This window comes from Geospiza fortis, unplaced genomic scaffold (genome assembly GCF_000277835.1).
Source record: "Geospiza fortis unplaced genomic scaffold, GeoFor_1.0 scaffold10, whole genome shotgun sequence".
In the NCBI taxonomy this organism is placed as follows: Eukaryota; Metazoa; Chordata; class Aves; order Passeriformes; family Thraupidae; genus Geospiza; species Geospiza fortis.
In genome coordinates this window covers 996601-1010617 of record NW_005054326.1, presented here as the reverse complement: position 1 = coordinate 1010617, position 14017 = coordinate 996601, and the positions used below count along the sequence as shown (strand labels likewise).

General features: G+C 48.0%; 1 protein-coding gene across 1 annotated transcript in view; it reads right to left on the bottom strand.

Annotated features, from left to right (window-relative positions):
• The window catches only part of SLC6A13 (solute carrier family 6 member 13), a 32166-nt gene that overhangs the window by 15161 nt on the left and 2988 nt on the right, over nucleotides 1-14017 (bottom strand). The window contains exons 4-8 of the mRNA XM_005421025.2: nucleotides 10644-10778; nucleotides 9508-9648; nucleotides 8920-9004; nucleotides 6684-6816; nucleotides 2342-2476 (exon numbers count right to left, since the gene is read on the bottom strand). Coding sequence (XP_005421082.1) covers nucleotides 2342-2476; nucleotides 6684-6816; nucleotides 8920-9004; nucleotides 9508-9648; nucleotides 10644-10778 — 629 coding nt within the window. The remainder of the gene's footprint in view (nucleotides 1-2341; nucleotides 2477-6683; nucleotides 6817-8919; nucleotides 9005-9507; nucleotides 9649-10643; nucleotides 10779-14017) is intronic.

The following is a 14017-nucleotide window of genomic DNA, read 5'->3' as shown; positions in this document are numbered from 1 at the left end:
AATTAATGCAAAGGGTGAAATGATCAAAAGTACAAATGGAGGATAACCCCAAGAACCTCTGTTGGTCCACACTGTGAAACACACAGGATGCATCTGGAGCACACTAATGCAGTCGAGGAGTGAGAAAATACTTTGGGCCTAGTTATGACTGACATGCTAACATCATAATATTAAATCATCTACATATTAAAAAAATGAGCTCTGAACTAGTTTTTTAGATTTTTTTTTTTGTTTGGGGACATGCAGTTCAAAATAGGTTATCTCTTTGGTGGTTTTGCTGTTATCTGCTCATATTTGAGCATAACTGGCCTTCCTTATTCAACACCTTGGTTTGGCAGTTCTCTGTATGGTCTGATCTACCTATCAACTGAAATTCATTTACCATTTTAATTATAGGCATTTCACAGATTGAGGAGATGAAGATGCAGGAAGATTTAGGGCACATCAGAGCCAGAAGAGACCATTACCAATCAGCTCAATTGAGCTCTCATAGACAGGATTTCCCAGTTCTGTCCAGGGCCACTTGGCAGGTGAAAAGCAATGATTTCCACACACCAGCCTGATATTCTGACATTTAATCACATCTCAGCTGTCACTGCTCCCCTGATAGAATCTGATAAATAGTTCATCCCCTCTTTTCACATAGTTTTTCATATACTTTAGAGGAACTTTGATTTTGTCCCCTTGCATATTGTTTGCCCTTTGTAAAACCTCCCCTTGAGATGCCTTCTCATAAGGCTTAGATTGGAGAGGTCTTTTTTTTTTTAAATTTCCAAAATCCCTTCCCAAGCACTAAAGAATATTCCATTTTTCAAGGCAGTACAGAACTGCTGGTAAACAATTACAGCTCACTGTCCTGTGAGCACAAATTAATTATAATCAGCTTGCTCCCCATGGGCTGGCAGGACTCACACCACAGTCCCTGCACAGAGACAGGGGGGCACAGCCACACATATGTGGGGCTTGGGACACTCGCCCTTCCCTCTCTGATGAGAAGACACAAGAGGAGACTCAAGCCCTGCTACATGGTTCAATAGGATGCTTAAAACTTGCTAGAGGAAGGCAACCATTGCTGCCAGATCCTGCTTTTCTCTCTCAGACATAAAGTATTCATCAGGGAATGTGGAGCAGAGAGGGAGAAGCAAGTTTTCCTCCCTTGGTTCATCAGAGTTTTCCTCCCCTTGTTCAGAGCTATCCTGTTACTTTGAAGGGTTACTCTGCCTTTCCACCAGCATTTTCTAGGCTGGAAGGAAGATCTGCTTCTAAAGCACAGGCTGCAATTGAAAAGGTTTGCCAGGACAGACCTAATGAGGACACTGCTAGAACCAGCCATGTCACGCCTGAGGTGGCTCAGTTCAGTCCCCTGGGCAGCACAGCCACGGTAACAACAGGACTTTTCATGAGAGAAGGAGCACCACTCAAAAATATTCTTTCATTTCAGAAGCCTCTTGCACCTCATCAGTGCAAACAGAGACACAGTCACAGCAAACACAGACCTGTTCTCACCCTTCCATGCTTTTCTGGACCTCCATGCTGATGGAGCAGCTGTCCTACCCACCTCCTGCCATACATCCACAAGCCCTTATGTTCCTATTTGCAAAAGTAATAACTGAGGCAGCATGCTGCTAGACCAGAAAGAGTTAATAGGGTTACCAAGGGTTTTGCTGGCCTATTTTCCAGGCAGGCACCCTTTAATCTCCTTTGGAAACACCTTCACACAAAGGCTGGTACAGTAGCTCAGCTGGAGCCAGGATTTAACATGGAAGAACTTGTCCCAAAGAGATTAAAAGCAGCAGTCGGGCGTTGACCCTCCTGTCAAACAGGCAGGAATTTCTCACCAGGGATGAGAAGGAGAGAAAGGCAGCCAGGTCCCAGGGACTGCTGCTGCACCATGCCATGGCTCCACCATCCATGCACCCAGCATGCTTCCCAAGGAAGATGGAGCAAATGTGCCAGGAGTGGGGCTCATCCCCACAAGCTCACAGCACAATGCAAAGGGGCACCCCATGCACTGTCAGGCTCCACAGCAGAGAAGCCTCCTCAGGAAAGGGAGGGACAGCTTGCACCACTAATGAGAAAGGATTAAATCCTACTGCCCATACCCCTGAGCAATTCAGACTCAACTCCAACAGGAAAACAGCCCTGGAGGGCAAGAGAGCAGGGACTATCAGAAAAGACACCAATATCACAGCTCTGCCTTACAGCCATGGAGGGGCAAAAGAGGGATCAGAAACTAGAAATTGGAAGGAAGAGAGTAGAAAAACAAAAAGGGGAGAGTGAGGTCTGCCAGAGGAATCCATGCAAGCACAGCTTAGCCATTCATCCCCCCCCTCCACCTTACCTGAGGGTCTCCAAGGCGACTGATGTCTGGATAAAGGTAAAAGAGGATTCCCTGGGCTGCCCCAGGTAAGGAGACTCCCCTGATCAGCAGAACAATCAGCATGACGTATGGGAACGTGGCAGTGAAATATACCACCTGGGAGGAGCAGGAAGGGACAAGTGTGAGAGACCAGCATGGGCCAGAGCACACAGTGCCAGCCAGCAGCACAGCACTGATCCTTGGGCTGGGAACAGGTCAGGCTGCTTTACTGAGCACCTTGCTGTCTCCTGCAGGAGAAAGAAACACATTTAAATGCAGGAAATGTATGACATGCCATTGCATGTCTGGAGCCAGAGAAAATCTTTCTAGTCCTAGAGCAATCCAGACCCCAAGCCAGGCTGTCAACAGGTTGGAGCCAGAGTGGGTCTTCTGAAGCCAGTGGTGTAATATCTACATGCATCAGGGAAGGAGCTGCCCTCAGTATCCATCTTCACACCCCTACTCCAAATAAAGTCTGAGTGACACGCAGTCTCTTCTCCACAGCATTTAGTGGCAAGGGTGAAGAGTGTGCCTTGAAACATGATTGCCACAGAAGGACCACCAAGGACAATGCTGGGGGTCCCCAGCTCAGAGCTGGGACTGGCAAAGGGGGTGTGCCCAGCCCTTCCCACTGCAGTGGCCTCATCATGGGCATTTCAGGCAGAGCAGGGCTGCAAATCTCAGAACTGCCACTAAGGATGCAGACCCAAAATGTGGTATTCACATACTCTTTGAACAGAGAGAGACATAATTCTCTCTCCCAGGGTTTTTCCTGGGGAAGGCAGTGAGAAAGCTCAGAGAAAACAATTCTTATCTCCACTCGCTGCTCCTGTTGTTTGGCACATGTGGAATGTGTTATGGAGATTGTTTACCAAAGGGGATTTGTTAATTGGACTCTGCTGATGGTTGTGTGGATTGATTGACCAATTAGGTCAAAGCTGTGTCTTGACTGTCTGAAAGGGTCACGGGTTTTTCTTTAGTATAGCTTTAGTTTAGTATAGTATAATATAGTGTATTATAATATAGCTTAATAAAGCATTTGTTCAGCCTTCTGAATCATGGAATCAAGGCTCTTTATTCCCTGCCTTGATGCACCCTGCATTGATATTTGAACACATGTCCTCTTGCTTTTTGTGTCACTAGCCCCATGAGCGTTGCAGACACACTCAGGTAGGGTTAAAACCACTTTCCTCTAGCAAAGGAGCTACATCCCTTGGGGAAAACCAGTATCAGATAATCCTTTCAGGGACTTCTCTACCTCTGGTAAATGTGACACTCAGTTTGGGGACTACCAGGGTACTTTCAGGACTGTTCAGGCTAACTGCTGTAGCATGACAGTGACACAATGACACCACATTGCACTCTATTTCCCACACAAACTGATATTGAGAGCTCATGCAACCTCCTCAACAATTCAAGTAATGTGATTAATCCTTTTGCATTACTTCCACACCTTAAAGAATTATTTGCCACCTTGAGAAGAAGATGTTCATTATGATGCTAAGCCAAAAAAAGAAATGTTACTTCTTCAGGATTTTTTCCTGTGTGGACATGCTGAGCAAGGACTTGCATCAGCATGCTTCACCTGAACACTACCCTACAGCTCTTTTCTCAGCTCTGGCAGTTGTGCACTGGAGAGCTCATCTCTGGAGAAAGTGCAAAATGTAATGATGTGAAGTAACCCATTTCTCACACCTGCCCATCCATCCAGAATAAGTTGCTTTAAAATCCCAAAGCCCACCATCTCATAGTGAGAGTCACAGGCTGTGACTCATCTTTGGTGATGTCTGCATTAGGGGACATCCTACTGAGAACAGGCATGTGATTTCCCTGGACAGTATGACCACTGCTGCTCTGCTCCAGGGTAATCTTTATGATCTGAGCAGTAATTCAAAATGAGATTTTGTTTTCTAGAACCACTCTGATAGACTCCATCTGAATAAAGCAATGCCAAAGCACCTAATTCTGTGAGTCCTCCCCTAAGTCAGGACACACATCCTCCAGTCATTCAGTTTTGTATTGTAGGGCAGGATTTGAAAGATATCCCATCCCTGAAAAAAACCAATACTAGACTATCATCTCTGTCTGTGCATTTCATGTGCCCTGCTCTGTGTATCTCAGCAGTCTTGGATAACACTGACACAGAGATCAGTGAAAAATATCTCCTTGCTGAGGCTCTGGATTGCCTGAGATACCTGAAGCAGGTTCATCCCTAACACTGTAGAAACCAAGGACAGGATCCTTCGACAAGTAAATTCCCCATAGTCTCAAATTTTCAAGGAGCCTCTGATTTAGAGCTGTACAGTGACAGTAAATCAAATCTGCAGGTCCTGCAAGTTTAACCATCATCACTGTATTCACCATACAACCAAAGTCTTCCTTCAGGAAATAATGGGATGCAAGTCTATCAGCCAGTGAAAGCAAGATTAAAAACAAAAATCATAAAAACAACTCATAGTCTTTGAACCTTAGTGCACATTCTTCCAGGATGCCAGGTTGCACATTGGCTTAATCTCTAAATAACATCAGTTTTAGGAGCTCAGGATACAAACTGGTAGTTTTCTGGCATATTATTTGGATTCATATTTTGGTAACATCCAAAATGTGCTTTACAGCCTGTGTGAATTACTGTGTTAAGCTTTTCACTCCACAGCCACTCACACCTCCACCGAGACCTGAATTCGGAGAATGCTTTGCTGGATTAATATTGCCAAACTTCTAACAATAAGAACATCTGGATCCAATGAGATATTACTCAGTGCTTGGCTCAGACCCAATATTTTTTATTTTTTGGGCATTGTTAGCACTTACATCACTAGGAACCTTGCCGGGATCAGTGTGATCGTTCTGTCACATGCTGGTCAACAACATCCAGGGTTTTATTTGAATGTGATCCACATGCCTCAGCAAAGTGGTTCCATCTGTGACAACCTCCTGCCTGTGGGAGTGCTCCTGGGGTCAGGCAGTCCCTGTGCAGGAGGATGAGAACCACTGCTGGTCTGAGTAGGGTGATTTCAGCCCGGGGTGTTGACCCTCCACAGGCAAATCCTCAGAATTAAGGAATATTTCTATTGCAGTGGGGTTATATTCCTACAGCCATCATTTTAGTCCGATTATGAAATATGTGGAGGATTGATAAACCTATCCTTACTTCAATGAAAGAAGGTTTCTGTTCTCAGGATCTCACCATCACTAGCACTTTTTGCTAAAAATCACTTGCAGTTGACTGAGAACTTGTATCTAAAATAGATGGAATTTGTTCTCAGGACTTCCCACACTACATTTGCTGTATCTTCATATCATATTTGCTGTTATTAGACTGCCTCTGTTTTCTTTTGCCAGGCCACCACAGCAAGCATTGCTCTTTTCTTCTAATTTTACTCCATGGAAACCAGAAAATATCATCCCCTGCAAGCTGCTTGATTTCCCTGTCATGTTTCATAATCCCAGACCATTCTGGAAGCAAGAGAAACTGCTAACATCCATGCAATCAACTTGATAGAAATGGGTGCAGCTAAAGTTTACACCCTATCACACATGATGGCTTGTTCAAGACATGCAGAGAAGACACCATTTAGGAAATACGCTAAACCTTTTCATTTCCATCTGTTCTTGCTGGCTCCAGACAAAGCTAGCTGGGAATGGGGTCAGGAGGCAGTGGCAGAAACTAAGGCATGGGGTCAGTGCAAATCAGAGTGGCACACTCTGTTACAGACAGCATGGAACGGAGCTGGACAGCAACACCAGTTTTTCCCCAAAATATTAAAAGAAATAACTCTGTAGTGCCTAGTGTGGGATAGAAAAGTGAGACCTTTACTGCTGGAGAACGTGAGCAACTATAGGAAGAGTTGGGACAAACAGAAAGCACAAAAAGACAACTCCTATAGTGCTGAGGCAGAGAGGGCTTTGGGGCCATCATGGTTACCTTTTTTTATATCTAATGATTTTGAAGATTTTCCAGCTGCGGTTGCCAGCAGAGGCAGAAACATGCTGCTTGCTCATGCTGTGGTGGGAAGGAAGGGAACATGCAACCACCCCAGACAGAGGAAGACTGCAGGGTCTCCTCAGCCTGTGGATGGAGAGGGACTAGATGGGCATATACACCTTGGAAGTTAATACTCTGAGGTGCCTCAGTGCTCCCATCCTTTCCTACCCAAAAACACAGAGCCTGGCTCACACTCCTGCTGCACATTGAGCCCTACAGGCTCCCACCAGCTTATGCAAACAGTGGTTGCCAGGGGACCTCAAGGACCTCCCTGAACCTGTACAAGGTGAGCAGAACCAGTGCTGTGACCAAGAGGCTTGACCAGAACCAAGGACTCACCTTGCCCGTGGACTTGACGCCTTTCCAAATGCAGAAGTAACAGATGATCCAAGCCAGCAGGAGACACAGAGCCAGCTCCCAGCGGAGACCACCCAGGTGCTGGATGCCATCAGAAATCTTCAGCACTCGCCTCCTGCATTGGGGGGAAGCAAAGAAACATGCAAGGGTCGCTGATGCTGGCCACTAATTTTCCCAACACCATGCTGGTTCTCACCTCCTCGGGGCCTGATGGCTTTGGGGAGAAAAGCTGTCTTACTAACAAGGTTCAGAGGTCTGAGCTGAAAGCCTCAGAGAATTTAAGCTGTGCTCTTCTGTGAAAAATCTTGCCAGCCTGGCAGGTCACACAGGGACACACAAAGTTCACCTACTTTTCTGACACGCTGCAATCCTCAAAGTCAGGGGTACACTGCACTTACCATGCAGAATCCATCAGGATCACCCAAGAAGCAATGCTGTCCAACCCCTTCTCCATAGCACACTTCTCTCTTTTGAGGCAGCCACATAATTGACGTCAGGACACAGGGCAGCACAGCATCCCATTCTGGGACTAAGACCCAACCACAACCACCATAATCCCCACTGCACAGTCAGATGAGGCCACCTAGATCATCCTCTCACAGCCATTGTGGAGATAAAATCCTGGCCTATGTGGACCTTGGTACAAATGAGGTCAGTTAATAACAGCCTTCCCATGTCATGTGTGTGTCAAATCTTCCTCATCACTTACAAAATAAGGACTCATCCTCCTCTATCTCCTACACCTCACAGTTGAGCCTGGGTGTGAAACCCCAAGGTGCAGTCCCAGAAACCCAAGCCTGAGAGGGAATTGCACAGCACTGGAGCCCAGCAACCAGCAGTGCCCACCCTGCTGCAAAAGACAGCAATTATCCCAAAATCAAGGTGCTGCTGGAGAGCCCCTGCCTAAGGCACACTGCTGCCCTCCCTGCCCCACAGCCTTGAGGCAGTTTGAGGGAGTGGGAGAAGGGTTGGAAAAATCACAGTGCACTCTCAGATACACTTTGTCATGCTGCTCTTTGCCTGCTTCTGAGGATGTGGACTCTAACCAGTGCAAAGGGTGCCACTGGACTGGAACTAACTGGGAAGAGACCTGTGGAGTGTGTGATCACCCCACTGTCAGGTCAGAGCTCCTCAAAGAAATGCTGGCCTCCCACCTCCCTGCCCTGGGACAGCAGGAACAGATGCTACAGACAGTGGAAACAAAAGGAACAGAAGCAATGGACAGTGGAAATTTCCAGTCCCATGCTGCTTATTCCCCAGTAACACAGGGATGGTCACAGCAGTGGTTGAAACAACAAATTTTCCAGTGTTCAGCCTCAGGAAAAGCAGCCTAAGGCAGGCCACCATCTAATCACCTGTGAGCAACAGGCAGAGGGAGAGGACAGGGGACAAAAAAGAGTTCTAAAACTTTGGAGTTTAAAAGCAGTGTCCCTGTGCTGAGCTGAGGAGGCCCTGGGGGTGCTGTGTGTGTGCTCCAACCCCCCCTGAGGGTAGGCAGGCACAGAGCCCTCCATCCATCCAAACACGAGGGAAATGCACAGTGGCAGCAGAGGGGTCACCTGCAGTCATTCAGCCAGGGCTCAGTGCTTAGCTGGGCCAGCTGAGGATCATCAGGGATCCTAAGCCAACAGAGCTATGTCTTTGTGATAGACATAAAGCTACTCTGTACCCCAGGGTAACTAATAAGGGGAGAAAACAATGAACACAAGGGACCAAATTTCAGTGTGAAGTTATCTGACCCTAGCGTTTCGTTGCGATTTTTTCCTCAGCTAAACTTGCATATTAGTCACCCTATACTGAGGACATCACTCCTTTTTCTATTTTGGAGATAAGACCAGTGCACATACAAAAGTCACTGCCCACCATGCCAGAGCCTCCTGGGAGCACGCTGGTATCACACAGCAGCAGGGATTCAAAGGAAAGAGGTCAGTGAGAGCAAAAAGGCCAAAAGGTCCAGAGGGACAGGGACACAGCATCAGAGAAGGACAAAATCAGGTGGCTCTGAGGCATGCCAACACAGCTCCAGAGGAACACCAATGAAGATCACCTTGACTGACAGGGCTGCCCCTGAGAGCCTTCTCTCTGACCTGCTCAGCTTCCCCCTTTGTGTGCTCTTCTGGCAAGGGTGGGTTTATGGGATGTGCTACTGCAGTTTGTCCTTTACCCACGGAAATGGTATCTGACAGGGAAGGGGTGTTCAGGCCTGTCCTTTACTTACTCCCAGAACTCAATGACAGGGGACGTGGCGTTTTCACTGGTCACGTTGAAGGTCGAGTTTGCCTTCTGAAGCTCCATGCAGTTCTCTGTGGGAAAGGCCCAGGGAAACAAGAACTGTAAGCAGCAATGCCTGGAGTACCAGGGGATCTGAAAAATCCCTCCCTGTCCATCCACAGCATTAAGACTCCCTGACATTGACTCTGGGATGGGTTATAGTCCCAAGGATGCACAAAAAGAAACCCCTTCCATGGAAAGGCTGAACAGAACCACAGAACAAGAACAACCACAGAAACACACAGAACAAGATGATTGAAAGATGCCAAGAAGGAGGGCACCCATGTTTTCTGGAGCCCAGAGCAGGAGTCACCAGGCAAGTCACCACTGCACAGCACTGGTGCTTCTCTAGCAAAGACTGAGATCAGCAAAGCCTCTCCCACAAAAGTGCCAACAGCACTGCAGGGACCCAGCATCCCAAACCTAAATCCCACCCACACAGGAACAAGACATTCTCCTGAGGCTTGGCCCTGGGCAGTAGCAGGTTTCCCTCAGTGGGATCTGCTGGAGAACAGGGAGAGGGCTCCACACCCACCTGTGTTCCACTCGTGGTCACAGCTGCCCCAGGGGAGGTCAATGGTGAAGGAACTGAAGAGATAAAACAAGGCCCAGGCCAGGACAATGATGTAGTAGAAGTTCAGCAGTATGACGATGACCTGTGAGGCGTAGCCAATTCCTGCAGAAAGTGAGCCCCAAGGGCAGGTGACCCACGTGCCAGGGACAGGAACAGGATTCCCTCTGGGAGCTGCTCACCCACTCTTTGTGCCTGCTGCTCTGTGTTTTGAGTGCTCTGCCAGATCCATGTCAGTGGGGTGGCCACCACAGCCACCATCCCCTCCCCAAATTCCCCTGTGCCACATCAGTGGGCATCCAGTCAGGGGCCTCCAGGCATCCCTATTCCTGCTCCCCTGCCCCAGCCTTCCCTGGTGAAAGGGTGGCAACGGGAGGGATGCTGGGCAAGTTATGGTTGGAACACCACCCAAAGGGGCAGAAACATACAATGGTGTGGCACCTGCTGAGTCACATCTGTTCTAACAAAATTCATTTTTTAGTAATTTTCACTTCCCCTTTTCGTTTTTATTTGGGAAGCTCTTTTATTGACACTGAACACCTTCTCTGGGAGGTGTCAGAGAAGCATCTAAAGGTTTTGGCACATGAGGAGGAGGCAACTGTGACTTTCAGAGAAATCAAAGAAAGTGGCTTGAGGCTGGATAACTGTGATGAAACTGTGCTAGAAACAGAGGATCTGCCTACCAACAATTCATTAAGAGAGCTGACACCTTCACCAGTAAGGTTTTAAACAACTTGTAAACTCAGAAAGACGACAGAGCGTTGACTTCAAAAAAAAAAAACAGCAGAGTGCTTTAGGTTCCTCATAATCACCAGAAGCATTCTCCCCATTTACCTCTTAGAGGACAACCTTGATTGGGCACAAAGCTCCTTGCCAAAGCTCCTTTCCATGAAGAAGGAAACTGGGATGGGATGTAACAGTGAGAACTGTTGGGTGACGGTGACCCAAAGGGGGCAGCCAGTGGCCCTCTCAGGCAGGTGGGCAGGGGATGTGTGCAGGGGCATGACAATCCAGGCTGTGAGGAAACACGTCTCTGCTCGTGCCCTCAGGGTCCCAGGGTGTCCCCACCTCCCCACGCCCTCCCAGCTCCCCCCTCTCACCTTCAAAGAGGGGGCAGATCCTGCGCCAGGCTGTCACCCCTCCCTGGCTCGTGTACTGCCCCAGCGCCGTCTCCAGCAGGAACACTGGGATCCCACAGGTGAAGAGGAAGATGAGGTAGGGGATGAAGAAGGCACCTGGCAGGTTCAAGTGGCAGACAGAAAAATAAGCCCCATGAGGGGACTGAGGTCAGGCTGTCTCCAGCCAGTCACCAGGCAGGTTCCTCCTGAGTGGGGCAGCCTGGAGATTGGAAGATCACAGACAGGATGCCATGGAAAAAGAAATTTCCTCACATTTCATCTTCTGGAGTGATGTGATTACATAAATAATTCAATATGTACAAAGAATGGAGAAGAAAGTTGTGAATAGCTGTATGGAAATACAGAAGAACAGTCTGCTGTAAAGACATTCCAACTTTCACATTGATTATTGTGAAATAATCAATGTGAATTTGACAAACCCATGGGTGCCAATACCAAGGCTCTGAGGAGCACATGGAGACTGACACTTTTGCCCAGTTTGTGGGGTTGCTCAGTCATTTGCTTGGCAAAAAGCAGCAGACATGCAAAAGAGCAAGTAGTGCAGCAAAGAAAGGAAAGTAGTGCAGACACAGCAGCGGCCAGGGCTGCCCTCCTGCTCCAGCCCTGTCATGGAACAGGCAGGAAGAGATTAAATGCTTCAGGCTTTTGATTACCCCAGGCTAATGTTAATTGCAGTGATGGCCTTTACCCCACAGAGCACAGGAGACAGCCCCACAAGACGGTGCATGCACATCATGTGCCACTCACACATCATGTGCCGCTGGAGCTGCTCGAGCTGTGCTGAAAGGCAGGGACACAGGTCAGGAAAGAGGTAGGCACAAGCAGAGAGCAGCATCTTGGCTGTGGTGGGCTCAGAGGGCATGCAGGGGCAGAGGTGGCAGCCCTGGCAGGCACTAATTGTGCACAGGCCTTCTCCCTACCTGTGTGATGCTAACTGGCTTTGGGCTCAGCTCGGTGGGGGTGTAGGGGAAATCACAATCCTGGTGCACAAGAGAGCTCAGAACCCAGGAGATTTCATTAAGAAGCTTAGCTAGCATGCAGGGGCTGGGAAAGGGAAGGGGCACTTTGGGGACTGGCTGGGATTCCCACCCTGTGCTCATCTCAGCCAGGTACAGAGCCACAGGCCCCTCTTCTTGCAAAAAAATAGTGTGAGCAAAACAGACAGGGGAGGCACCTTGGCAGCTCCCTGTGGACAAAGAGGAGCTGAAAGGGGTGCTGGCTTAATGGTTTTTTAATGGTTTGACTCCATGATCTTAGAGGCTTTTTCTAACCTCAGTGATTCTGTGATACCTGGCAGGAACAAGGCACATCTGCCCATATGCTGTAAACAAAAATTGCTGAAGGCAAATGCCAGGGGAAATGTGAAGCACTAGAGGCTGGGAGGAATTTGAAGTCTCAGGCAGATTTTTCATCTCTGGCCCCCTTTCCATGAGGTTAGAGCAAGGATGGTGCACAAGACTCTTGTGTGGTGAGGAAACAGTTTCTGTAAAATTCCTTTGTCTTAACACCATCCTCTCAACTCCCAGCTTGCACAAATTCATATCATCATGAAAGTCAAGCCTGTTCCCAAGAAAGATTGTTGTCATATAAAAATTTGCATTTAACTAAACTCCAGGAGAGGTCTCTGAGGCAGCAAGTCAAGCTTTCCAGCCCACTTTTCCCTTATTTGCAGCCTGCAGTCTGGCCTGTCCCCTAACCAGTGGTTATCTCGAGTTTCAGGAGGGTCCTGACATGTAGGCTGTGAAATAGCACAGAATTATGGTGGAGAGAAGGAAAACCTTGTAGAGATGTGTCTCTGCATCTGCAACTTGGATGTGTCTCTCCAAATCCCCTCACATCCCAGGTGGGGAGATTGGTGTGCTGAGCAACAGACCCCAGTGAGAGCTGACACAGAGGATGAATCCTGGGCACTGTGTGATTAACACCATCGGTATTATTTAGCTAAAAATATATGATAAAAACACTTATGCTAGCTCTATATAACCTCATGTAGTTATCTGCAAGAAATGTATAATTTTAAGCAACTTTCCCAACTGCCATGAACAGAGGCTTGTTTGTAGGGTATTTTAGGGGAAAACTCTCCCAGCTGGGGCCTGAGCTCTGGCCAAACCCTGGTCTCTGCTGGTTGGGCTGTGTGCCATCAGATCCAGGTGTTTTTGTGCTAAAAATATTATCAAGTCACTTTGACTTACTGATTTGGGCCTATAAATGCTGAACCCACTTCTGGGGCTGAATCCACTTTTGGAGACCTCAGCTACAGGTGGACACATGTGTAGGATTTTCCCAATTGCTGGTATTTCCCAGTGAGTGGGGCCAGCCTACCCAGAGAGAGCCTGGCCCTGCCACTGCAGGTGAAAGCAAGAGCAAACAAGCACACAAAGAACAATTTTTTCCTTTTCTTTGTTGTTTTTCTCTGCTTTGTAGGGCTTTGGTATCACGCATTGAGCATTAAATGTATAAGGGACTACTCTTCCTTTGTAATGTGGAAATATCCCCAAAGAAAGGAAGGGTGGCTCTTTAAATATTTTACAGATTTTACAGATACCATTTCTTGAAGAGGCTCATATTTAGGCAAAGCAAGAGCTGCCAGCAGTTATCACCACAGTTCAGAAGGGAGAGAGAGGCATCCAGCAGGGCAGAACTACCTCAGACCGATGGGAGTGCTGGCACAAGAGTTAATGGCTGTAGGCTGGCTGTGATAGACCTGGGGCTGGAAATTAAATAAAAGCCCTGCACCTTTATAGAAGAATGGGAGAAGCAAGTGCCTGGACCAGCATTTCTAAGGGAGTATAAGGCAAAACCTCTGGGAAGTTTGAAAATTCAACTTGAGGTGTTACAAGGGTTTTGATGCAGTGCTGTCGGTGGTAGGCTGGGTTCCATGAGGCAGGAGGGAGCCTTGTGTCCTGCACCACCTCATCTCACTGCTCTGCCCCAGGAGAAACCTTACAGAAACTTTCCTCACCACGCAAGAGTCTCATGCAGCATCCTTGCTCTAACCTCATGGAAAGGGAGCCAGAGATGAAAAATCTGCCTGGGACTTCAAATTCCTCACAGCCTCTAGTGCTTCACAGGACTTTGCTTCAGGCCCGTTTCTCCAGGGGAAAAAAAGGCTGAGAAATCCCTTTGAGTCTTGCCTCTGCTGCTCACATGGGAGCTCCCCTCTCCCCAGAGCACTCCCTGAGCTCTCCCCTGGCACCCAGGGCAAGGGGTGCCTGCACAGGATTCCAGGTCCTGCTCCCATCAATGGAATAGTACCCAAGAAAGTTGCAGCAGTGAGACAAGACACAGCTCAAGAAGCAGCCAAGAAGCATTTCCCACAGAAAAAGAACATGCAG